This window comes from Sparus aurata, chromosome 4, assembly GCF_900880675.1.
Source record: "Sparus aurata chromosome 4, fSpaAur1.1, whole genome shotgun sequence".
Classification (NCBI taxonomy): Eukaryota; Metazoa; Chordata; class Actinopteri; order Spariformes; family Sparidae; genus Sparus; species Sparus aurata.
The window spans coordinates 15,300,130-15,326,964 of NC_044190.1; the positions used below are offsets into that span (position 1 = coordinate 15,300,130).

Consider the following 26,835-nt stretch of genomic DNA (forward strand, 5'->3'; position numbering starts at 1 on the left):
TTTTTTCAATGCAACAGTTTAAACTCTCACTCCTCATACACCTCTTTCACACGCACTCACACGTGGTCCATTTAGGTCCGGTATGGCCCTTCAATCTAAATTTCATTCAGGTTCCTTTGAAAGCTTAGAGCCAACATTTTAGACTCCTGTTTACCATTGCTGCATTTCTATTTTTAGACGCAATGCTCTTATGTAACGCTCACTCTCACATTATGGACCACTGCTGTCTGCTCCACTTGGCTGAATTGCGTACTCCCCATGTTGTGTCAGTGCATGCGTGTGTGTGTGTGTGTGTGTGTGTGTATGGACTAAGTTGGATTCAGTTATGTCTCGTAACTTTTATAAAATAATAATTTTGAAAATATAATGACATCAAACATTTATAAAATAAAATAAAATAAAGATTCATTTAAAGGGGGGAATAAAAACAGATGTTAAAATGTTAAAATCCAACAAACATTTGACAACAAACATCAAATGTCTGATACAAGAAAAATCCTGCAAAAGGCTGTTTCGAAGACAATGTTACTTTTTAGATCTCTCCTTTGTTAATCTCTGGGTAAATAATGTATTGGACTTGGCAAGAGTCTGTCGTGTGAATGGGTTGGTCACGACATTGTTATTGAGCCCCATCCACAGTTTACACAATATTTAAATGAAACCAAGAAAAAATGTTTCATGTTGCAATATATTCTGCCAGTTTCCATTAGAATTAATACAAAATCTTAAAAGACGTGAGGGGTTAAAATACAGACGAGGCTTTGACTAAGTATAGAGAAATGATTCTACACAGTAACATTATGCTGAGTCTAAACTTGGATTTCATATTGATGTTTGTTACATTCTTTTAAACAAGGCATTTCAAGCTACACAAACAAATAAAATAAAACTCACCTTATTTTTTCCATTAACTACAAAACACCTGCAACATCTGCTCAGATCACTGTGATCAATAAAGGACCCCACAGCAGTTAATATAATATCAGTGTTTGGAAAGTGTTACTTTGCACAGCAAGCAGGTGTAATATATCCACTGTATATAGTCTTAAGTGTTAAGATGATAAACTGTAAAAACATTTGTATGCTTTATTGGCCACTTTGAAGCAAACAGTCAAGCATTACCCCAAGAAGGGTATACACACATTCAGCAGGTTTGTCATGATGACTTATGATATAAACAAATCATCATGCATGTACAATGACAGACATACTATAGTAGGCAGTAGGAGTACTGATGCAGTTCTTGTGGTGGAATTATGAAAGTGTTTCTCTGAAAAGAGCACTGCGATAAAACGTCTTTACACTTCATGCTGTTAAAGCGTAGAAGGATCTTCTAGATGATGTGGTGTAGGCTCCTTACGTTAACTCTTTGAAAGACAACAGAGGCTATTTTGTATTCATGATGCTGATTTGTGATCATATGGAAAATATTGTCGGTTGGAATATGTAAATTGTGGTATTTTCTTTTTTCTTATATGGTGTGTTTTAATTTGTAGAGTCTGGTGTGAAGGATTTTTATCATCTACCAGAAAAACGTTCACTACATTTTGATAATTTATGAATAAATAAATGATAAGTGTCTGGAGCCTGTCGAGAACAATTACAATATACTGAATGAAAATAAATACTCTTTACAGAAATTCATGGAATATATAAACAGCTACAATCTGTCAAAATCCAAGTTAAATTATTTACAAAGTATGTGCAACTATTACCTTATAAAGATAAAAGGATGGATATAGGAGTGATACAGAATGTATTGCTGAAGTTGTAGAAAAATGGCAAAATGGCAAAAATACATATCTCAGATATGTTAACTGGTGAGGGCAACACAGATCAATAGATGATAGGATACACAGTTAAGAATTAATAAAGCTGCAGAGGTTGTTGGATGAAGAGTTAAATATAAAGCATTCAAATGCAGTTAGGTGCACCTATGTTAAAGAAGGAAAGTGTGTGATTTATACTGGGTACACAAAAATAAATACGTCTGTGACTATGAATCATATTAATATCTTTATATATTATGTAAGACATACATAAGGAACTTGAAGAGAAAATCGGCAATAAAAGCATCAATTGTAGAACATCATAAAACATAATAACAGATCAGTAAATGCCGTATTATATTTATTTCAAATGTTTACAAAATACGGGACTGATGACATTGAGGGCTGTGGTGTGTCAGTAGGTGGTAGTAACGCCCGGATTCGTTATAATGTCCTCGCAAGACCAGGAAGGGAAGAAGAAAACGGGCCAATCACAGACAGCCAAGCGCTGATGCGGAAGTGTCTAACGCGGAAGTCGCTTCTTGAATCCTTTTCGACGCATGCATTTGCACTTTGAGCGCCTCTCAGCGCATTACAACACAGGTTATAAGTCGAGGCGTTAGTACTAAGAGATAAAACAGACAGAACGGAGTGTGTTGCCGGTATGTCGTCCAGCGGAGAAGTAGTGTTGCGGGCCCTGGAGGCGCCGCTGTTCTGGCTCGGTGCTCTGACCGCGGCCTGGCTGTCTGTGTGCTCCGTCTACCGGCTGCTGTCCGGGATCAAGGTGTGGGTGCTGGGCAACGGGCGGCTCGTCTCTCCCACCAAACTGGGGAAATGGGCAGGTGAGAGACTGGGACAGTAACCTCACTGACTCAGGTTAAGTTTAGATCTTAGTGTCAGTCAGTTAAAACATTTAAACAGCGTTTAAGGAAAGAGATAGTAGCCTTTTTTTTGTATTAATTACATTAAAGATAAGAGATATTCCAAAGCACACAGGACTAAAAGGGGCAAAATTGTTATTGAAGGAAAACGTTGTCTTCTTAGCTATGTAAATTACATCAGTGCAGTCATACAGGAATGTTGTTATTGTAGCATCAGCTTTAATCTGAACATGAGGTTTCTTTAGTACTTGTGAAGCTGAGGAAACATGTTCTCCATCGTGGTTGTATTTATCAGTCATCCTTTCTTTAAACATGGAAACAAGCTACTGAAAAGTTGGATAAAAAATAACAGAAAGGTTTATGAACTGACAAGAATTTTCATTAAGATAGAGATAGATGGATGAAGAGCCAACAGAAGTTTTCATTGTCACGTTTTGCATTCAAGTAACTTAACATGAAGCACAGTTCAGTGACCTCAGCTGAAAGTTATAATCTGATGCATGTCTGGCCACATCCAGCATCATTGTTTTGTAGCTGCAACTAATGTTTATTTTAATCATCGATCAGTCTGCTGATTATTGCCGCACCTCGATTCATCGTTTGGTCTTTAAAATGAAAAAAGAAATGGTGAAGCCCAAAAGCCAAAAATCATGGCTTCTTTCAACCAACAGTCCAAAACTAAAATGCTCTTTATTTTCAATCATCAATGACACAAAGGAGATTAGATTTAAGAAGTTGGAAGCAACAAATATTTATCTTTTTTTGCATGAAAATATATATGATATCAATTAAATCATCATCGATTTAACAATATAGGCTAGTCAAAACTAATCAATTAATTGACTGATCTTTGCAGCTGCTCAGCTTTAACACTAGTTTCTTATTGAATTTGCGAATGATATTTCAGTTTAATGTCTGATTATTTTTATCAACAGCAAACAGCATTTTATTAAATGGCTTATAAATGTAGTATTGAATAAAATGTTTACATTCTATGGTCTTAGATGTGCCAACAAACCTTGCTTAGCTGTTTTAGATTATCGACTACAGATAACAGGACGTTGAGCAATGAAGGCCTGCAAACTCTGAGCCAGCTTGCCTAAGGAACTGTGTTTAGGAAACACTTTGTGCCTATAATATGTGTATTAGGATTATTTTCATTGTTGAATAATATGCTGATTATTTTCACGATTAACAGCTCCTGTAAAAGTCATTTGTAAAGTCAAAAAATTATGAAAATGTCAAATATGTTGTTTTCCAAAGCCCAAGATGACATCCTCGAATGTCTTGTTTTGTCCACAACTCAAACATATTCAGTTTGATGTCACAGAGGAGTGAAGAAACCAAAAGCAAAACCAAAAACAAATAAATCCACTTTTTAAAGGCAGGAATCTGAGAACTTTAACTTTTTGTTCTTCAAAAGATACTGATTAATCAATAATCAGTATGGTCAGAAATATTTTAGATAGTTGATGGCTAATTGAGCAATCGATAAATTGCTGCAGCCCTTCTCAGAAATAAACAAATTGAACGAAAATTTCAATTTGTGTAAATTAAACTAAGACTGAACTTTAGAAACTTCACGCAGGTAGGATTCTTGGCAGAATTGTTGTGTTGGATTGCATTAGTTTGTACAGGTGGGCCTGCCGGTAAATTGGCCACTTTAACCATGCCATCTTTGCATCTTGATCTGAACTTGATGAACACTCTGTGCAGTACCTCTGTGTCACAGCTGTCTTGCATAATAAGTCCTACCCTGACTGTTTCATGGCTCACACTGATGATTGTGAACTCTTCTGATATGATTCTGGCGTACTTTCTTCCAGCAACAGCAGACTACAGCATCGGTCTGTGATAGATTTTTCATATGAAATAAGGGACAGGCAGGGAGTGATCAGCCTTTTGTAATCAGGTGTAAATTGCAGTAAATCTTGTGATTGGATTACAGCTCGAGGGGATTATCAAATCAGACTGAATACTGTCCATCTGTCCAAGCTGCTCACTGCTCACTGACTGAACCTTGGACCTTTAAACAGACTCTTGCTGGGATTGCTATAATGTTGGCAAGTCTGGTGTTCAAGGTTCAAACCATAATACAAAAAAAAAAAAAAAGCTGTTCCCGTATGATTAATTATCATTCTTTCAGCATTGCAAAAGAGATTGAAAAGACAGAAGCTTGGAAAGAAATAGGACAAATTCAAAGTATTTTCAGGTACACTTCTATTCCGTCATGTCCTACATGGTCAGTAGAGCTGCTGCAATAACTCAAGAGAATGAACATTTATTGTAAACTACTTTTGATTAACAATAAATCATTTCAAACACAAGATGGCAAATATTTGTTGGCTCCAGCCTCTTAAATGTTGGACTTCCTTTTTTTCTTTATAATTTATCATGGCAAGAGTGTTGTGCATTCCTAACTTTTTTTTTTTTTTTTTTTTTTTGCAAATCAGTTGCAGCCTAAATGGTCAGTTGAAATCCCAAGGTGAAAAACAAAACTTTTTTGTTTGTTTTGAAGTACATTTCTTCATAAATTTTCATTTCATATTTCCCAATCAAAAGATTGCATGTCTGTATTTACCTTTTAATCTGGACACTTGGCTCCTTGGCATTGTCAGAATCTTTGTCAAAGTCATTCTGAACCTGTGCGTTCCTGGTCACATCAGGCTGCTTGAGAGACTCGGATGTTTTGAGGACGTGAGCTGAAGTTGCCTTTGATCTTTCTGTTTGCAGCTAAAAATAAAAACCGCGTCAGATGGGTTTTTTTATTTTTGGATTACACATGCAAAGTGATTCAGAATATCCAATGAGGCGATGGAGCCCGTTGGCCTCGGCTGCTACTTTCATTCACAAACTTTGCCTCAGTGAAGTGAACTTGATTGAGAGGATGGCCTGATTATGTAAGGGGACCAGAGCCATTCATGAATGAGACGCATGATCCTCAGGATTCTGGTTCACTGGTACCCAGAGCTCACTATTTCTGTGCGTGTGTTTGAGAGAGAGTGAGAGTGAGTGAGAGAAAGACTGAGTGTGTGGCAGTATTACAGTGAACCATTGTAGCGGTATCTTACTAAGACAATGCTTCGATTGTTCATAATATAGCTGCCTTGTTATATTTTAATAAAAAGGCAGCTGGTTATACATTTCATTATAGTTCAGGAGACACATGAATATTTATCTAAAAAGAAAGTAATAGCTACGTGTTAATTCCTCACAATCCTGTCAGTTCACATGCTGTCTGTAAATTTTCAATTCATTTTAAACTATTTACACATAAACAATGCATATATATATATATATATATATATATATATATATATATATATATATATATATATATATATATATATATATATATATATATATATATATATATATATATATATATATATATATATATATATATATATATATATATATATATATATTACACAAAATACAAAGCTCTCCTAGTTATGATGTGTTTTTTTTTTACATTTAATATCATAGCTGCACACAAACAAATGCATAATTTGGAAGAATTTGACACTATGTTCCTCCATTTAAATAATGTATATTATAAACGTGATCACTTAATAAAAACACGCCTGTTGGTGACCCAAAATAGCATTTATCTAACAGAGTTTGGGCACTGCTGCATGTCCACGTAATCGTAATCATACATGTCTCAGAAGTTTAATTTGTTACAAACATAGTCAATGATGTTGTTTCAGATTTTGTAGTAAGTAACTTTTATTAGTTTGATCCTTCTTGTAGTGTTTAGTATAAAGTTAGTGCTGCAGCTAATTAGAATTTTTTTCTCTGTTGTGACAAATCATTATGTAGGGTAAAATTACAGAAAATGGTGGAAAGGCCGAGTATGATTTTACAGAAGTCAAAGTGGCACAGGGCTCCAGGGTGTGACTATTTTGGTCACACATGCACCCAGAAATCAGTCAAATGCGACTACGCATTTTCTTTGGTTGCACTCATGCGCCTGAAATGTAGTTAGCAGGAAGTCAAATGGAAATGTTTTACTGCGACCACCAAAACTGTGGCTGTGTGATGGTGCACCTCTTAAAAATGTAATGTGGAGCCCTGTGACACCTTTTTAAATGTCTTGTTTAACATTCAGTCTTTTATGATATGAAACACAGAGAAGCTGCAAGCTATCACATTCAGTACCTGGTACCAGAGAATTTGAGATGATAGATATATCAAAATAACTGCTGACTATTTTTCTGTCAATTGTTTAGCCGACTGAAGATTTCACACTACATCCCAGTTACTTGATCAGTCTACTGTTAGGGCTTGAAGTTTAGCTTTAGATCACTTCTTACAAAGGATAACCTGTGTGGGCTAACCCTTCTAGTACAGTTTTGCTAACAGACCAAAACATTTATGTTCCACACATGCCCACACATAGATTGCAGTTATTGGTGGAATTAATTAAACATGTCCGCTACCAATTATTTCTTCATGAAATACTTTCTGACAAATATATGTGCTGTTACTCCCTTAGCAAAAACAGAGGAGGAGTCTGGAAGTAGGGCAGGACTTTGGCGTGTCACAAATATTTTAAAAAATGGGATACGCTGGGCAAATCCTCAATAAGTCTTCAAGTGGAGAAGATGTAAAAAAGGTGAATTCCTTGCAGTCCTTCAGTTACATTCAAAAATAAAATGACTATCAAACTGAGCACACGAATGGGGACAGATAGTAGCGCTATCATCAGAACACCTAGCCTAGTCCGACCTACTTTTGTAGAAGACAGCAGGTCCTAAAATAGCCCTTGTTTTATTTGACTGAAGGGAACATGCACTCAGCTGTAAAAGCTTTTTTTTTTTTCTGTTCCGACTGCAAAACATTTCATTCTTAAAACGTCTAAAAATAACCCGGCCTATGTTTCCCTCATCATTGTGCCTGCAGACTCTTCATCACTCTCCCCTCCTCTTCCCTGTGCTATTTTTAGTTGGCCCCAGGATCCCCCATGTTCGTGTTTGTCATTTTCTCTCCTCTTTCCTCCCCCACTCCCTTCTGTTTGGCTCTGCTGCAGCCCTAGAGGATGTTTGGCACCTCAGCATCATCTGTACTCAGGAAGATCACACAAAGGGGAGATGGGTACAGCAAAGGGCAGATAGACAGATGAGTAAAGGGAGTAAATAGTATTGTCAATAGAGAAAATACATTTGCTAAAAATAAACTTTATTGCCTCTGCAGGGATATTTATATTAGACTTTGTGGCATCAGCACATCAAAAAAAAAACATTTCATGAAAGCTGTAAGAATCAGGACTGTAGTGCTCAGCAATATGACTTAATTATGATATATATGTGTCTGTTAAATCCTAAAATTTCTCAAATGAAAAACCTTGTATGCAGTAAAAACAAAATTGATCTGATTATAGACGCTCTAAGCTGATATGCCAGATAAGTATCAATGCTGATTCTGATTCGCGGCAATCCCTTGCCTCACACTGTATGACCTATTGTGATGGCATCAAATTGGTACTCTTTATTGAGATGATACCCAGAGTTGAGGTCTTGGGAGATAAAAAGGTGCATTGGTGCAGCACAAGTTTAGTGAGACTATGACACCAGACAGTTCTTTGTCTCATATGGCCGTAATCACATCATCATGACCACTGCATGAAGAAATAAAGACACAGTCCCCTCATTCATTTCAGAGAGGCCACTGATAACTTTCCAGAGTTGGAAAATCCTGATTTGTGTTATAAACTGCTGTGCCTTATTGTGGCATTTGATAATCCTATAAACCAAGGCTACAACCAATGATTGTTTTCAACATTTATTCATTTGCCATTGCCATTATTTTCATAATCATTTATTTAGTGTGTAAAATGTCAAAAAAAGAATAAACAATGCTCATCTTTTCCCCAGAGCTTTTTTTTTTCCAATTAACAGTCCAAACCTTAAAGACTCTTCATTTGTTAGGATTTGTGACAAAAAGCAGTACATTCTTCCATTCAAGAAGCTGAAACCAGCAAATGTCTGACATTTTTGCTTTTAAAATGATTCATCGATTGTATATATGAGTGGGCGATTAATGTCCACGCAGTTGACAAATCAATTAATCAACTAATCGATGCAGCTTTTTAAAAAATGAAATGATGTGCCAGGTTCTGAGACTAAAACAATCAATATGATCCAAGAAGGCTTGTGTATTTATTGATCAATCTGCGATGGACGTTGCCAAAGTCATGCAAGGTTCAATGTTGCCAAAGGTGCCATGTTGGTTTTTTCTTTTTCGCGTTCTGTGTTGGGTATGTGTATTTCCCCAAAGTGATAATTCATATTTCATACATCTTTTCATATCTAGTATAGAATATCATGCAAACAAAAGCACACAAGGGGAAGGTTTGGTGTAAAACCATAAGACCCTAAATGACCCAGAGACCACTGGCAGCCCACAAATAACCAAAATAGACCAAAAAGTGTTTTAATCTCTCGGTTAGACTCGAGATGGTCTCAGGTAATGGCCTTTGTTTTGAACATAGTATTTAATGACTTTAGGAGTCTAAAAGCCCTGAGTCTAACGGACCCATGAGAGGCTGTCCTGCTCAGTTCAACCCAGCCAGACTGATGTCGTGTGACCTAACCAACCCGCCAATATTCCCCGTCTTAAGTACACTTCACTCTGACAAGTAGGTCTACACCGCAATGCAAAACAAAAAGGAATAAACTAGCATAACAAGAAAAGAAATATTACACAAAAACTAAGAATTTAAGATGAAAAACTATCCTCAGGTTTACACAAAGATAAGTAGTTGATCTTTAAGCTTCTCGGAGGGACGTAGGGACACATTGTAACGCCCTGACTCTCCATCCCGCTCCCCATCCACTCATTGTTATATTTAGCCAGAGGTGTGATGAATAGTTCCTTCTGAAAGATGGGAAGAGCTAAAAATAGGCCCCTGCTGCTGCTGCTGCTGTTTGTGCCAGGCAGTTCCAGGGCATCCGTTCGCTCGACTGCCACTGATGACAGAGAGGTCCTAACTTTCCCTCTCCCTCTCCTTGTCCTCCTTATTCACCTCGGCTGCTCTCCATGTACCCAGTCCTGCAGTACATCTGTCTACACTGACATTCAGCCCTTTACCCTTGGAAGTCAATTTATTTTTTATTTTGCTAAAGCTTTTTGTGCTTGGCCATCCTTGGTAGTTCTGCACTGCACTTCCCAGGAATCAGTTGTCAGTCAAACAGTCCTTCACTGACATATTTATCATCAGATTTCTGTGGTGATGAAGTTCCTGGAGGTGGCGCTCTTCATCTGTTTATCTATAGTGACTAGCACTGCTTAGTTTCCAATGCTCTTATGTTATAATCTTGATCTTCCAAAAAGGAAGATAAAGACAACAAATATTTGCTTATCAGTCAACAGCAAGACAGACAAAACATCTCTCGCCTCAAATTTTAAAACATTTTCTTCTGTGGAAATATTTATTTTAAGCAGCGTAACTAACATTTCAGACTAAAGTGAGCTCAGATTGTGAAGGCATGGTCTGACACTAAGCTAACACACAGCAGGAAAATCTGTTGAAACTGTGCCAAAGGACACAAGTTCAAGGCTAAATACTGACAGACATTAATTGTGTGGTAACCCCTTTATGACATAGTGTAAATGTCCAGGCTGCAGCTATGTAGCCCCACATACTTTTGTCTCATTTTGGTTCAAGGTATTTCATTGTTAAGGAAAATATTCAAAGACAGAGTAACTTCATTTTCTTAGTTTTAATGAACCAGCCCTTTGAGCCCCAGTTTTATGCTCATGGAAGGAAACTGTGGGAATACAGTAGATGAGAATATGGAGAAGCACATCTTGCCTTGATAAATCCTGTGTTTTCATATTCGATTTAGAACAGTATATTCTTTAACCTGCTAATTCAGTCTTTTTCTGTCCCTTTTTCTCGTTCAGTTGTGACAGGAGCCACAGACGGGATCGGGAAAGCTTATGCAGAGGAGGTAAGATTCCTTGGACTCCGGACCTTTTCGGACTTCTAACCTTAAAAAACACGCCACAGGGAAAAGAGGTGGCGGGAGATGAGTGGAATTTCTCTCTGCCTATTGTGGATAATTTCTTCAATGTGAAGTAATTTACAAGAGTGAGCCATAAAATAGTGTTGTTCATGTTATATATTGGTTTTGCTAGAACCTTTATGGTTTGTATTTGTTATCTCTTATATTCAGGTCATTTTGTGCCATATTTTTCTTCTTCATTCAGAATATCAGGGCTTCTGTGTTTTTCTTTTTCAAGCTTGCTTTTATTTTATTTTGAAATAACCATTTAGAAGGCCACCTAACAATGCCGAACTAGGCTAACCTCATAGCAACATCTTAGCAACAATTGTTAGATACATTTAGATTTTAATGTTTAATAAAACGACCTAGTTTAAATATCTTGTTTTAAAGTCTTGTTGACTTGAACAATTAACTTTTCATCAGTTGTGTGTAGTGTTTGTGTTGTGAAATGCACAGTGCCGCTTTCATTTCCACTCAGTTTGTGCTTGATAGAGGTTTTTGTGAGCATTTGGCACGAGTCTACACCTCATTGTCTTTTTTCAAGTGTGTTAATCTGTTAATCTGTGATCAGCTGTTGTAGTTGCTTGAGAAGTTCAGAGACCATACAAACATCTGTTTGCTGTGAGCGTCCATGTTGTCCCAAGCAGATGTACTGGGATGCAGTTACATTGTAACTCTGGAATACTTACTCGGAAATGTGAACTTCTGATTTACAGTGTTTTGCCGCATCACTTATCCCATTTGGAGGCTGGGTTAGCTGGAAGCTTTCCTGAGCACAAACTGACTTCTTAGGTCATTGACAGGTTTGCCTAGCCCATTTTGTTGTTGGTTGTGATTCCAAAGACAATGGTTGGTTAGAAGCTTGAAATCCAGCCTCTCTCTAAATATTACCATGCAGTAAACCTACCAAACGTATGTGCTCATGGAGACTCGCGTGCATGGTTCTGATTTCAACAGGTGAAGCCAAGTATACATGCAGAAGCAAAAACCTTTTTAATAAAAAACAAAATGTAACTCCAAACAGTGATTTGTATTTACTATTGGTTCTGAACTGAAATTACTGGTAAATGTTCAAGCTGACAATACCAACATTACAGGTACAAAACTTTTTGTTCAAGCACAGACACCTCTGTTTAAGACCACTTCCACCCTGTTATCTTCAAACTGACTCTACTAAAATACTACACCTGCTATATTTACGTCATGACTTGCTGCCTAGATACAATATGTGTTGAAGTGATTTGCCTTTGCTGACCTGTTTTTTTTCTGTGTTTGCAGCTTGCCCGCAGAGGCTTTTCCATCGTGCTGATCAGTCGCTCTCAGGAGAGGCTGGATGACGTATCCAAGGCGATATGTGAGTTGCGTGCATATTTTTAAAATCTTTTTAAAGATAAAAAAAAAATAACCCTATGTAAATGCAAACAACATAGACAACTGATGGAGAGTGACACTTTTTGTAAACAGATATCACTTTGAAATACAGAATGTAGCTCAATATTCTCCATTTAAGCCATCAGGTGAACTAATTCCACATTTTAGAGTCGAGGGAAATCAGCAGGACCTGTGGTCCAAAGGCACAAAACTAATATAGTGTTAAATATGACAGCTGCTGGCCTGGAGTTCAATCCTAATGATCCATGTAGTTATATGGCCTCATTTATCCCAATTGTGAAATGTTGCATTCATATTGCACTGTGTGATGGTCCAACAGGACGACATGACAAACGACCAAATTGTATTGCATTGAATTGCGTGTTTTTCACAAGTGATCCTTTATTGAGTGGAGATTCGGCAGAACTCTTATGGTTATGAGGCTGTAAAGCCTCCTGCCGGGGCTGAAAGTGAATCTGTCCAATTAAATGAAAGCTTTCTCTTAAGGGAGGGATAGCCTCATTGATGATGAAGGATTATTTCAGGGTTTAATTATTTTTTTTCTCTGCTCTGCTCTTCACTTTCCAAGTGACTGTTTTCATGAACTTTACACAAGTGGTTTCTGCTGTCTTCGATTGTGTCTCATAAATAAATGCAAAATCTGAATGTGTATGCATATTTGTGCCCTCAGCAAGCAAATGTGGTGTGGAGACCAAGACGATTGCAGCAGACTTCAGTGCTGTAGATATCTACTCGAAGATTGAAGATGGACTTAAAGGACTGGAGATTGGAGTTTTGGGTAAGATTGCAGCAGGTGCTTAGGCCACCTCAGTTTTAATAAAATTCAATTAGTCAGTCAGATAAGATGGTAAATTCAATCAGAATCTTGGCCTGCAGAGATGAGGAATGCTGCATAATCCACTATGATAAATGTATAATCATAAAGGTTAATTTATCCAGGCTTTTTCAGCCCTTTGCTGCCCTCCTAAGATTGAAAAGATGAATAACACTCTGAAGTGCATATTAGAAAAATGTTCTTTTCATCCATCAGTTTGTCAACATTTTGTAGCATTTTGAATGTCACAGTGCTGTTATTTTTCTCTTGTTGACAGTGAACAATGTTGGAATATCCTACTCTTACCCTGAGTTCTTCCTCAACGTCCCCAACCTCGACACTGTGAGTTAAAGGTTTATTATTGTTTTAATTGCCATGAATGTAGAAAATGATTTTTTCACACAGGCATTTAACAGACCAAGTGTTTGTAACATATTTTACAAGATAATGAGGAATAAAAGTGGTAGTAATAGCAAATCCCTTTACATATAGTTTGTCTCATATTCAGATCAGACGTGTATCTCCACTAAAAAAACTGCATCCTGTTTGGTTCGCTGCATCGATAGTTGTGGTTTATAATTGAGCTTCATATAAATTAAACTGCACAAAGGTGGCCAGATGAGTGAGACCTGATCAAACATTGCACTTTTACTGTAACTGTGAAATAAATTAGTAAATGGTAACATGCTAATCATACTATCTGGTTCCCAAAAAGCTAGCCTGACTAATTTTCGCTTAAAGACGGCTAAAAAGTAAAACAAACGGACAATGAACAAGTGACAGTAGCACTCGTAAGTAGGAGTCATACAGTTGACGGTCCAACTCAATAATTTAGTTTATGGTAACTTGGATGGCTTGGGAGTGAAACTTTTAATTTGTAGTAGAATTAGAGTTGTATTTCCCATATTAGCAACTATAATGTCCTTTTTAAGTGTAACTTCAACCGAAAATGAAAATTCTGTCCTAATGTCACCCGCATGTCAATGGAAAGTTTGGGGAAGTTTCATATCCAACAAAACATTTCTGTTCTGGAGCTTCACAGCAAAACAGTGTTGCAGCATTCTCATAAACAACTGAAGTAGATGGGGACTTGTTTTAAAATGTAAAGAATAAAAAATAAGAAAAACAGGCAAAAAACAAATAGATGAATAAAATGGCTCCATCAAGCTTGTTTGGCTTAATTCAAGACTCCACATCCCTGAGATACCAAACCGATTTGAAAAGATGTTATTTGCATCCTGGACGTCCGGTCCAGCTGCTGCATCTTCTTCAGACAGGATGAGCACTATAGCTATACACTCAGCAGCTAGAGCTGAATTTTGACTTTAAAAGGGGTGAAAATACCGTCTTTTCAAACCAGTTTGGGATAGCAGTGCTTCTAGACCTGGATTTCATTAGACAAGCTGCATTTAATTTTATGTTTGTCCAGAATTTTTTTGCAGTCTACAAAAATTCACTTGACTCTCTATCAGTATGATGGTGAATAGCTGATGACTGAATTTTCAAATTTGGGTGAACTTATCCTTAAATTTATCTCAATTTCAGTATGATTATAACGTATAAGTAAATGCACAAACACATGATAATCAAGTCGTAGTCATGCTCCTGTTCTTCTTGTTTCAGTTCATCGACACCATGGTCAACATCAACATTACATCAGTTTGCCAGGTGAGTGTCAGTTCTTGAATAATTGATGAAATTGAGGCTTTTCGGCTGTGATCAACAAAAAATGCTTTATTTTTAACGTCAAAGAGAAAACAAATCGCAGTACTAACGTAAGTATTCCCTCTTCAAGTTGATGTTGAGTAGAGGCACCTTTGTCTCAGTCTGCACAACAAGGACATTGACTCTGACATTTTTGTTGTATGTCTCACTGAGAGATGTGGGATGCCTTTGAGTTATTAAGTTTGTCCAAGTACAGTCAAATACTGATATAGTTTGAGATCCTCCGTCAGGTATTCCCACAGACCAATAAAGACATCCCCCACACACGCACCCACCCCCGCACACAAACACAACACGGAGACATAAAGCGTAGTAAGTCACTTCCGTCCCTCTTCTCCATGTTCGGTAGTTCCCAGAGCCACAGCTAAAGTCCACCCACTCTGTTAGCACTTAATTTATTTCATTCAATATTTCTTTAAACTGCTCCCTCTGCTATCATTATCATTTCCTCTCTCTCTTTGTCTTCTCTCCCCAATCACCTCTTCACACACAACCCACACACACACACACATTTACAAATGCGGATGCACACCTCCACACACTTGTTCACAGCCCACACACATTGAGAGCCTTTCTTGTTAGTTTTACTTGGTTTCTCACACTTGTCACTCTCTCACTCTCTGTCCCTTTGTATCGTGTTTTTTTTTTTTTCCCCCCAGATGACACGTCTTGTTTTACCTGGGATGTTGGAGAGGTAAGTTTGTCTGGCTGTAGCAGGATGACATTAATTGATAATGGTAATTGGTAAAGTGACAATGTAATAACATGTTGTAAGGTCATAAAAAAATCATATTTCCCAAAATGTCAAATTATTCCTTTATTTACACTCATTTAGATGTTTTATCATCATTTTTAACATTATTTTAACGTCATTATTTTATTTACATATATTTTTGAAAAAAAAAAAAGAAGAATATTGCGACATTGGCTTAAAAATGGGGGTAGATGGGTCCTCAGAAACACTTAATGAATATAGGAATGGCCGACAAAATCTCACATCTTGAAATTTTTTAACAGAATAGCCCTGCTATCAATATAGGGACAATATTGTAGGGTGGTCTTTTAGTACTCTAACAAAATTATAACAGTTTGAGATTTCTGATAAATAATCATTAGTTATTAGGATATCATGACTAAGCTGTGTAAAGGCAAGTATAAGAGCAAGTAGAACAGTCTTGTAAATTCATTAATTTATATCACTTTACTGTAATGCAGCCTTTAAACAAAGGAACAAATATATTAAAAAAAAACATGATAACCAAATCTGAGATGATATATACCGATCGGCTATAACATTAAAACCACCCATGTGATATTGTGCAGGTTCCCCTTGTGCAGCCTTAACATCTCTGACCTGTCAAGGCATGGTCGTTAGTCCTTTGGTGATGTCTGGCACTGGGATGTTTGTAGTGGATGCTCTGCATCTCTGTATGTGGGGGTTGGATATTATTCCAATACATCCCACAGATGCTCGATCGGATTGGGATCTGGGGAATTTGAAGCCTAGACAACACTTTGTTGTGTTCCTAAATTTGTTCCTTCGCAGTTTTTGTGGTATGTCAGGGCGCATCGTCCTGCTTGGGAGGCCACAGTTTTGAGTGAGTGGCATAGCCATGATGGGGTGCACTTGCATTGTAACGAGATGATCAGTGTTATTCACATCACTTATGTTCATGTTTTGGCTGATCGGTGAATAATCTCATATCAAACAACAACAATAAGCAATTGTTATGATATTGATATATATCTCAGCTCTAGCCTTAAGCATATTGCCAGATAGAGCAGCACATAAAGCATCAGTGATAGCATAGGAAGTGACTAGTTTTGTAAAATAACATAAAGACAAGCAAAGCCTAAAACAAGCAAATTGCATTTCACATTGTACCACTTCTCTACTTTGAAATATGTGTGCACACAAATTTCATGTCATGTATGACATTTAGATATTTTTTTGCAAAAGCTAATACTGTTAATGGAGGGGCAGGATTATTAATTTTTGGAAAATGTAATTGTATGCACATACAAACAGATTTTTTTCCCTTTAAAACATCATTAACCTACAGTTTGGATAAAGTGTTGTATGATCCCACCTCCGGCTGGAACAAGATACATATATCCTTAGATTGTAAACATGTTTGTATTGATGTTACTGTATCTTTGATCTTATCAATATCTACAATCTCTTCTTTGATGTGCGACAAGAGAGGTTTTGGTTCAACCTGCAAGCACACATATTACCATGTTCTTGCTCCTCTCTGGGATTGATCTCAGGCTGAAGTGTTTCTTTCTTTTCAGTGTAAAATAGCATTTGCTCATATCTTTCTGTTTCCAGGAAAAAGGGGGCCATTCTCAACATCTCCTCTGCCAGTGGGATGTACCCTGTTCCTCTCCTCACCGTCTACTCTGCCTCCAAGGTAATTGCAATACATGCTTTATGACCTTTTCTTCAGTTGTTAACTGAAGTGCTATCAATAGATGCATCCCAGCATCATAAATGGTTTACATCTTGCCATATAATGCGGTCCATGGGGACAAATCCATCTTTGTTATAGATAAATTATTAATTATTCTGTCTAATCCACCAGCATATATTGAGGCAAAACCTATCAACTGATAGCTGTTAGTTTAACATTTATTTGGATGTAGGGATAAAAGGAGGGATCGTCTTTTTTTATATTCGCTGTTTTAATTGTTGCTTATAAATAAGTCGCTGACTAACTCAGGTCCCGAGGTAGTGTACCAATTAAAAATGTTTATAGGAGCATGTGGCATCATAATGTTTTATAACCGTCTCATGTGTGTTTGTTAGTTTAAAAACAGCCTGCTGCTCACAGTTTCAGCTGATTAATTTGCTGCTTTGTACTAGGTCATGTTTATCTTCTAAAACTCTGGTTTCTGAAATGCAAGTTTAAAAGTGCATCTACAATCCATCTAGGGTGAATCTCAGTTTAGTGCTTGACTTAATTTGTCATAATTAACATTGTGAAGGTACATTGTTCATGGACTGTACATCCATTTCTCTTTTTCTTTTTCTTACTAGAAAGTTTGGGATTTAATTACCTGTTTTTATCTTGACTAGGCATTTGTCGACTTCTTTTCACGAGGACTTCAAGCTGAATACAAGAGCAAAGGCATCATCATCCAGGTAAATCATGAACTGACCTTCGTTCCACTTCTAAAGCAAACACTGTTTTGATGTGTTTGGTAGTTCATAACTGTAGTTAAATTGCAGTTTAAAGCTTAAAGGGTATTTTTGGTAAACTGGTATATTTCAACCTTGACCGTAAGTAAGATACAGGGACAACAATCTTTGAAATTTGCCCAGTATTGAGTGAGACTGCTGCAGCCGGCAGCTCCAAACAGACTACAACGTAATCCCTGCAGGCAACCGCACACCGTGAAAGAACATCTACTACAAGTGCTAGTTTCTGTCACTGACAAGCTCATGTTGCTATTCTTAGGCCTTGTCTTCCTCCATCTACTAGTAAAAAGATCCTGTACACACGACCTTCATTTTACGGAATATTTTCCATACACATGAGATCGCAAAGAAACAAGCACGCCGGGCCAGTAGGTGGCGATAAAGTCAACAATACATTAAATATTACAGAAGAATATTCTGAGCATATGCAGTAAACTTTTTCCCCCTCGAAGGTAGTGACTTAAAAACAGAAGAAGTAGTAGCTAATCATTAATTTATATATAGTTCTTTTTTTACATATATTTCCAAACCTTTAAATGTAACACTTAACTGGCATGCCACCTGAGGTGCTATGGAAATATTGAAAGCAAAAAGGTGCTTAATTTGTCTGGACAGACAACAGGGTGGAACAAATTGAGGTGTGGCATCATCGTTTCCCCAAACGCTCCATTTTGCATGTACACAGAAACTGTTTTTAAAGAAAGCACTGTAGAAGGGGTTTTAATATTTTAATTACCTAAAACACTGTTCGCTTGTGGATGAGAGGCCCAAATGTACAGAACAATAACTGTATTGGTGTGGACAAGGCCTCAGTGTCTGGCGATGTTATGGAAAGGATCACTACAGCGATGGACCTTTTTGTTGAAAAATGACATCGTTTTTGTTTAACCAGAAACAGCCATACACCAAAGACACCAGACTCCATTCGCAGAAACAGCCATTTTGTTGTCCTTAAAAAGCATTCACTCATACTTGACCAAACAAAATAAAACTTAACAAAGGCATCCTGGTCAGTCTTCCCAATGTCTAGACTTATCTTGTTGATATAAACCCTTCATTTACAGAGTTTGATGTGAAAATATTGAGAAAGGAGCAAGAGGTAAGGCAGACATCAGAGAAGCAGTGAGACAGAACAGAACCAGAATATTTTTTTACCTCTTACATGGTGTAACATCCAGTTTCTGTCTCCTTTAGTTACTTACAAAAACATGGGAAACTGTGTTGATACTTAACCAAGAGACATTTTCTTCTCTGTAACCAATGTGTTTCCTTGTTTCACCAGAGTGTTCTTCCATTTTTCGTTGCAACCAAGCTGAGTAAAATCCGACGCGCTACTCTGGACAAGCCCAGTCCAGAGCGCTACGTTTCAGCAGAGCTCAACACCGTGGGGCTGCAGACCCAGACCAATGGCTACTTGCCTCACGCCATTTTGGTAAGTCTCGGTATGTAACACAATTAGCAAAGAACAGAGTCTACTGTCTGCTGTAAATACATTTCCAAATCTTCACTTATTCTGGTTTGATTTCATTTGATTAGCTAATTTTGAAAAGCAGCTGTTGATGTCTCTAAATATATATATATATATATATATATATATATATATATATATATATATATATATATATATATATATATATATATATATATATATATATATATATATATATATATATATATATATATATATATATATATAAAGTAGCTTGAATGGAACCACATTTCTATTTTCTGCATGAACTGTCAAACAGTTTCTTTGTATAATAAGGTGAACACATTTCAGGCTGCTGAAGGGCAGAATTTATGTAACCAAAAATACTGTTCATTCACACAATACATCATTACATCTGTAACTGTTCGGGCTTTTTGTTTAATGTCTGGCTGTAGCGAACAATGCCTGCCTGTTATGTACACCTTCACTGTTTTGTCATCGAAGTGTTCACTTTGCTGACCACTCAGAATGACTCAAGATCTGTTGAAAGTGCTCCTGCCAGTTGGAACTTAGAATCACACTGCAACCGAAGCTGCCTCCGCATATTGTGGGCCATTTCTATAATCAGCCCGAACAATTGAAATGTACCTTCAGTGTTCGATAGATAGAGGAAACTCAGCTGGAGTAATACCACTCGAACAAAACTACAATCTTTGTAGAAGAAATTTGAAACGCTCAGTTGTGTTACAGGCAGTCAAGGTCTCTAATGGCTACAGGACCGAAACCTCATCAGGTGGCAAATTCACATGATGAAAAAGAGCTTCCTACCTGCTCATCTCTTAATATTAATATTGTGTAAACAGTTGCTAAAGCAACTGTCAAAATGTAAACATTCCCTAAAATAATGCAGTTGGATGCTCCACTACCTTGCTGTATTGTCTGCATCCTAACACTGTAATTACTCCGTGGAGAATCGAGCATCAGAAATTAAACGGAAGCACAAATTTATTGTCTTCATTTTTAGCGCGGGTTACAGGGAACAACATTTTCTCCCTCCTGCTCCTCCATGTTGTGTCGGATGCTGTTGAACTACGTGACCTGAATATCAATGATCATGTTTATTGATATGCATATAAATAACAACACCATCCATTATAGGGTACAGGTGTTAAATAAATCATACTCAGCAGAGACACAGCCTTTGTTGATCCTGTGCCGTCAACAGTTTTTGTGCAGATACCGTAAATGCAGCACAGATCTTTCCTGTCATCAGCTCATATGTTTTCGCTAAACCACAAGCTGCAGACAAGGAGTGTGTGTGCTCTGATTATCTGATAATCCCTCTCCCTTCAATTGTGCTGTGCAGCTCCTCCCATCTCCCAGTTATAATCCCCAATTCACCAGGAGCTAATCGAGACTGCTGTAAAGCTGCAGTCTGCAACATTATATGTAGATGTTCTGTCTTCTTTGCTTCAGTTCATGTGTTTGTATATTGGTTGATTGCACAATTAAGAAGCCATGGGAAATGACCTAAAATAGTAAGCAGCAGGGATGACATATTTTTTGGGGCTAACATGGAAGTTAGCATCACCCTTGACAGAAAGCCTGTTGAATTCTTCATTTGGATTTTGGATTATTGACACATTGCAACACAAGTTTATGATACTTGCATGTTTTTTTGCACAATATAATCTTCAGAGATGAACACCTTCTTTATGATATTTTTTTTTTTTTTATAAGTGTGAATATGATCTGCAGAGGTAGAAAGCTAATTATCACCATTGCATGACCTCACTGTCACCGCCAATAAGCTTCTTATACTACACACACTTGACTATAAAATGATCAATCTCCAATTTGTAAAGTAGATTTGTAGAGTTTGAATAGTTTGCAACAATCCTCCCTGTAAAGACAAACTAATGACGAGATAATTCGTCAGCTCCATGACTTTTAATGTTGTACAACTTCTGTAGTATCATTTAGCCGCTTGTTGGCGTCCACTGTTTTAAAGACACCTTAAAACGCTTTAAAATTCTCAAGTGGGGTATTTGAGAGATTTTCATGTTTTGTTTGAGACCTAAAATGTCAGTAAACCTTCTGCATCAAACCTAAAAACTGTTCAGAAACACAGCTGACTTTGAGACAAGGGAACCGGAAGTGTAAAAACACAGGCTAATGTGCAGATTCTAGGACTCAATCGCTGCACTCTTAAACAATACAGGCTTAAATTCAGTGGTTCAGAATTTCCGAGAAAGGAAAGGATAACAAAGAGTCATCTTGAAATTCCATGTCGTCAGTTGGTCTTCTATGAAAATTGAATTGACCAAGCAGGTATAATAAACATTTCCTGAAGTAATGAGAATGAACGCCTTCATCACGTTTAACTTGATGGGTTTGATCCAACAAACCTCCATCAACATTTCTCTATAGCAGTTTATGGATTGTTTCTAACCACAGTCAGTGTGCCCCTTTTTAAGTGTTTCATCACTGTCTTGGCATGTTCTATATTTGGATATAGTGGATTGAATCGTATATCAGTTTAGAAAACATCATAATTCTGATTTGAGGTTAATTTGCATTAGAAAAGAAAACTATACAATTAAGAGGAAATACATTGGTGTTTAACTGCTAATGTTGTAATAGTCCATGAAAGAAACAAATATGATGCTTCATAAAACGTCTCACTTTAAAAGGATTGCAAACAGCAGGGGGTTCTTCATCTGTTTCATCTACGTGGCTTTTATCTGAGATTGTTTAAGTAGAGCAGACTGTATTGCTTCATTTTGAACTGCTTAGTAATTCATTATATTTAAACATGAGTTGCAAATTTGGTGAATCTGTCCAGCAAGATAACAACTAAAAGAACAAAGGTGTTGTCTTCGGACCTTTTGATAACATCGGGGAGTGAAAGTTAACTTTGCTGAAGTGCGGCTACCGACGAGACCTTAAGCAAAATGGCCGTTTGTGTGGCAAAATGTTAGAAGAGCACTGGACTTAAAACGTCACAACGTCTGCTAATTCTCTTTGCACAAACTTGCTTGTGACAGTTGTTGCTCCTGTGGGTTGGAAAATTAATAATGAATGCTAATCTGTTATTTGTAAATGCCACCAGCTGACCATGTAATTTCCCTCTGTAGGGCTGGGTGACTACAGCGCTGCTCCCTGCCAAGATCCGCGACAGCTACGTGATGGGGATGAGTTTGTCCCAGCGCGCTCGCTACCTCAAGAAGCAGAAGCAGGGATAGATAGATCGGCGACTGCAGCGGCTGGGAGCGGCAGCGACAGACAGAGAGGACCAGCTGTGTTAATCGCTCGTCCAGCTATCATCACCATGGACCAAGAAGAGAAAACATGACAGATTCTGGGCAACATCTCGGTTTTTCCTCCCTCTGATACTCCCAGTCATAGATGATGTGAGGCAGTATCTCGCCACACTTGTTGTACATGTACTCAGTCCAAACAGTCGTGTGTACGCACTGAACAAGGTGTTGCTCTCCATCGAGTGATCGGCTTTAATGAGTGGAACACTAACATGGAAACTAAAAAACAATTCCCAGAACTATCCATCTTTCTGCAAAACATCACCCACAATTAATTAACGTAAGCCTACATGTTAAAGGATAAGTTCACCCGAAAAGGAAAATTCAGGCATTATCTGCTCGACCCCATGTGGACACAAAATCAGCCTCAGAAAGCCCCAAGATGCCAAACTGATTTGAAAAGACGTTATTTACAAACTTGATGCGTAGTTGAGCTCATGTGCACACCAATACTTTTAGCTTAGCTGCTAAAGTGAAGACTTCAGTTCGAAAAAGTTTGTTAATGTAATTTAATGTACATTTTTGGTGAACTTATCTTTTAAGGGAAGGACATAAATCATTTGGATGTTTGTGAGGTTTGAGCCTCCTTTTGAGTTTGTGGACCAGATTTAAGCGATGTGGGGCGTAAAGCTATTTAGTGTTACACTGGCGGTGGTACTTACTTGCTACTAACATTTTCTAGAGCACTTAAACAACATGTTATCAAGATTTAAAAGGAGTTTTTTTGTGATAATGGCTTTCCGTTCATTTTTTTTTTATCATTACATATGAGAAGTTTCAAAGCACTCAGATGTAACACCTCTCTTCATTAGCACATACTCAAAATCATTAAAGATGATTTGATTGTTTGCTACATACTCTGATACAACTGAACTCAGATTCATCATTATGATGTTACAGTTTCTATTCCACAACTCAAGAAAACCCTGTCAAGATAAATTTCACTGCGGTATAATGAGTGGGCGGTTCTGTTTGTGTGTGCAACAGTAAGTGTGTCACGTCTACATTGATCTCATGTTTACACCTGTGCTGTTGGAGTTATTAAATGTTAAAGGAAACCAAATATACATTTCACAAACCAGTGAAATAGTGTAAAATCTCGGACACATTTTTCCATACTATTACTTTTGAAAACTACATGTATGTTTGAAGGGTTTGTCATTAGTCTCTCATTAACTTGTCGTGGTTCAGATATCCTCTAAGTTAAACTGTATTAATTTACCTGGTTTCACTCATAATAACTGTTTAGATGAAGCTGCAGCAGCAGCCGGGAATCAAGTTCATTTTTAAGGCTTTTCTCAAGAGGAATTGCAGTGTTTGTGATGAAAGCAGAGCATCCCAGACCACCTGGATACCCTTAGGACTGGCTATAGCAAAAAAAACACTGCATTTGTCCTTTCAGTCATCAATAAATTCAAATAAAAAAAATCATCCAGTCATTTGTCTCTTTTTGACATTTGCTCACCTTTTGTTTTGGCTCGCATGGCTTTAAGATTACGGGAATGATGAGGATGCATTTTAGTGTAAAATTCATGGAAAGGCCTGATAAAGGAGCGGTTTCAGTTTGAATGTCTTATTTGTCCCCCTAATGTGACAAAATAATTCATGAGAGCTGCTAAGTGGCATTTCTGAGATACGATCAAACCCATACATCCTCTGTAAAAACCCCTCCGTGTAATAAACCCGACCTATATACCCATATATGATGTTGCGTCCTTTCACAGCCTGTCAATCAGCTCATATAACTTGCACGAGTTGTTGTACCATTATTCATCATTTTCACAGTTCATACTGAAGTGTTGCTTTTTCACGCTCTGCCTCTTCCCTCCCAAACATCACCGTCCGGTTCCCATGCCAACAGTTTCTGGGAGATTATTCCGGTGCACTGGTATGGAAGCTGCGGAAATGTGTCATCGCTGACAATGTAGGTGGGGAGAGGAGCTCTGTGTGTGGAGGGATGCCCAAAGGAAGAGTTGAGTGGGTTGCAGAGATGTATATAAAGAGGAGCTGACTGGTGCTCGGAGTCCACGGTTTGCTCAGACTTACATACACACACACTCTGTGATTTCACAGCAGAGTTTCAGAGCGAAGAGCAGATTGGAAAAAGAGCAAAACAGGATCTCTTGAATCAACTCTCATCAAGCAGAGCCCTCAGGACTGAATATTAAACAGCTCTCTCACTGATTGAGTATTGTCTCATTTTTGGCAATTTTTTCTTTTTTCACATCCGTACCCAAATTTGTTGACTGCAGATCAGATACGCCAGAATTTCTATCGCACAGCAGTTGTTATCTAGAGCTTCATCCTCTCCAGCTCGTCCTCATCACATTTGGGCCACCGTTCACCATGGCGACCAGCATGGACACGCTCCCCGCCCATCTGCTGCCTTTGGTGATGGAGGAGTTCCCCCAGTCTCTGGCCACAGCGTGTGTCTGCAGGGCCGGACAACGCGAGCCCCGCCTCCGCTGCGTACAGTGTGGCATCATCGAGGAGGAGGAGGAGGACTGCTCCACCCTGGAGGAGGACCAAGCCCAGCGGTCTTTCTTGCAGACCGTGGAGAGCCTGAGGAGGAGCACCAGATGAGCTCCTCCAAAGGAACTTCTAGCATGACTGTGACGTGTTTGACCTATTTGGCTTCGCTGCAACCACTCTGGGGGACCAACAGATAGTCAACAGTATCACGGATGAAGACTGTGCTGATGTACAGCCTCTGTTGGTGGTGACACTTTGGTAAAGCTGTTACCACCGGTGGACACCGTATAAGGCAAAGGATGAGTCTGCACAGCAGGACACGAACAAACTGTGCCGGAGCGCTTCTGAGAGCTATGAAATGCTGGCAACGAAGAGCTGTTTTGCATATTTTATCTATATTTTCAAAGTAAACATGCTTTGTCGTAGAGTGACTTTCTGCAAGGCACTGCTGTCACCTTGTCAAGTTGCTATAATATTATTTACATGATTGCTTTTGATGTCCATATTGCTGACAAAGATCTTGACTTTCATATATAAAGCTGATTTTCTAACATTTGTTTGGTGGTCTGTCTTTTTTTCTATTATTGAGGTGAAACACTGTTTTACTGTTGACAGCTTAAACAACCCTCACACAATAGGTTTCCTGTCTGTGTTGCTTGAAATCTAACACTAGGAGCTGTGTTTTCTGAGGGAAAGTGTTTCAGGCCTTTCCATGTGGTGGCACTATTGATACACTTTTTTGAGCTAAATAGCACAAACTATGCTGCACACAACAATCCCTCCTCTCGGCCCAGCCTAACTGCATATCAACACCTGCAATCTCCAAAATTACCCCTTATGTCAGTGATAAAACTGAACCGGGAATTTATTTTACCTCTGATTGTTCCTCAGACACAAACAGAAGACACAGCCATGAATCATGAGCCCACAACACACGAGTCCCCCAGCAATCATGCAGCGCCCTGCTCATGCCCCGCAATAAAAAGCGCAATTTCACCCTTTCACCTGGAATCTTTATTGCCTCTTATTTATTCATTTTTATAAATGCATTTTTTGTACAAATCAGCCCTCCTATTCCTCCAGTTAATTCCCACCATGTTTACTACAAAGGCACAATCCAGCTCCATGTCTGCATCATCACTACAAAGTACCGAATGTGATACTTTTTCTGTTTTAAAAGGCGAAAACAAACAATTATGAGGCAGCTATTTCAGAATAAATGCGCACGTGCCTGAGTCACTGATATATCAGATGTATTTCTGGGTGATTTTCAGAAAACGGCCAAACTTGTAACTTTGTGATGGAGCCTTTTTTTTAAAAAACAAACAAAAAATAAACGTGTGTGAGTGAGAACAACTCTTTCCGTTCTTCTTGTTTACTTCTGTTTATTTCAGCGGTCGCTGCAGTGGTGTCACAGTCTGAGGCTGTTTTCTATTCCCCTGTCAAAGCTTTGTGTGCTCCAACAGACTCGAGTCCACCGTTTGTTTAATCATTCATAAACACCCAATTAAAACTTGATTAACTGATAAATAAACCTCCTTCTTTGACAAGTAATATCTTCGCAACAAGACTGCATAAGGTTCTTTCTTTAATTAGACAAAAGAGTTTTCAGTTAATATTAGCTGAATGTATAAACCTTGGTTCTTCCACCGCCAGTCGTCCTTTGAGGTGTTAAGAACTGATGCACGGATAAAAGTTAGATGAAACAGTCTCCTCAAGTAACCCTCAGTTTGTCACCGGGTCGACGAATTTTTAAATGAAAAAACTTGCCCACCGATTCTAAACATCCATTTCTATACTCACATATTTCTGGTCA

General features: G+C 38.0%; 1 protein-coding gene across 2 annotated transcripts; it reads left to right on the plus strand.

The window, feature by feature from the left end:
* Positions 1–2,258: 2,258 nt before the first annotated feature.
* hsd17b12b (hydroxysteroid (17-beta) dehydrogenase 12b) lies at positions 2,259–25,575 on the plus strand. Of its 2 annotated transcripts, none has more exons than XM_030414910.1 (11): positions 2,259–2,611; positions 10,562–10,608; positions 11,944–12,019; positions 12,728–12,835; positions 13,149–13,213; positions 14,495–14,539; positions 15,256–15,290; positions 16,929–17,010; positions 17,676–17,741; positions 19,081–19,240; positions 22,365–25,575. In XM_030414910.1, exons 1-11 carry the CDS (start codon positions 2,434–2,436, stop codon positions 22,580–22,582), a joined length of 1,080 nt encoding a protein of 359 aa, XP_030270770.1. In that variant the 5' UTR covers positions 2,259–2,433; the 3' UTR covers positions 22,583–25,575. The 2 variants fall into 2 exon arrangements, with proteins under 2 accessions (XP_030270770.1, XP_030270771.1); XM_030414911.1 differs by having other exon boundaries at positions 2,261–2,611; positions 19,081–19,230.
* Positions 25,576–26,835: the final 1,260 nt, after the last annotated feature.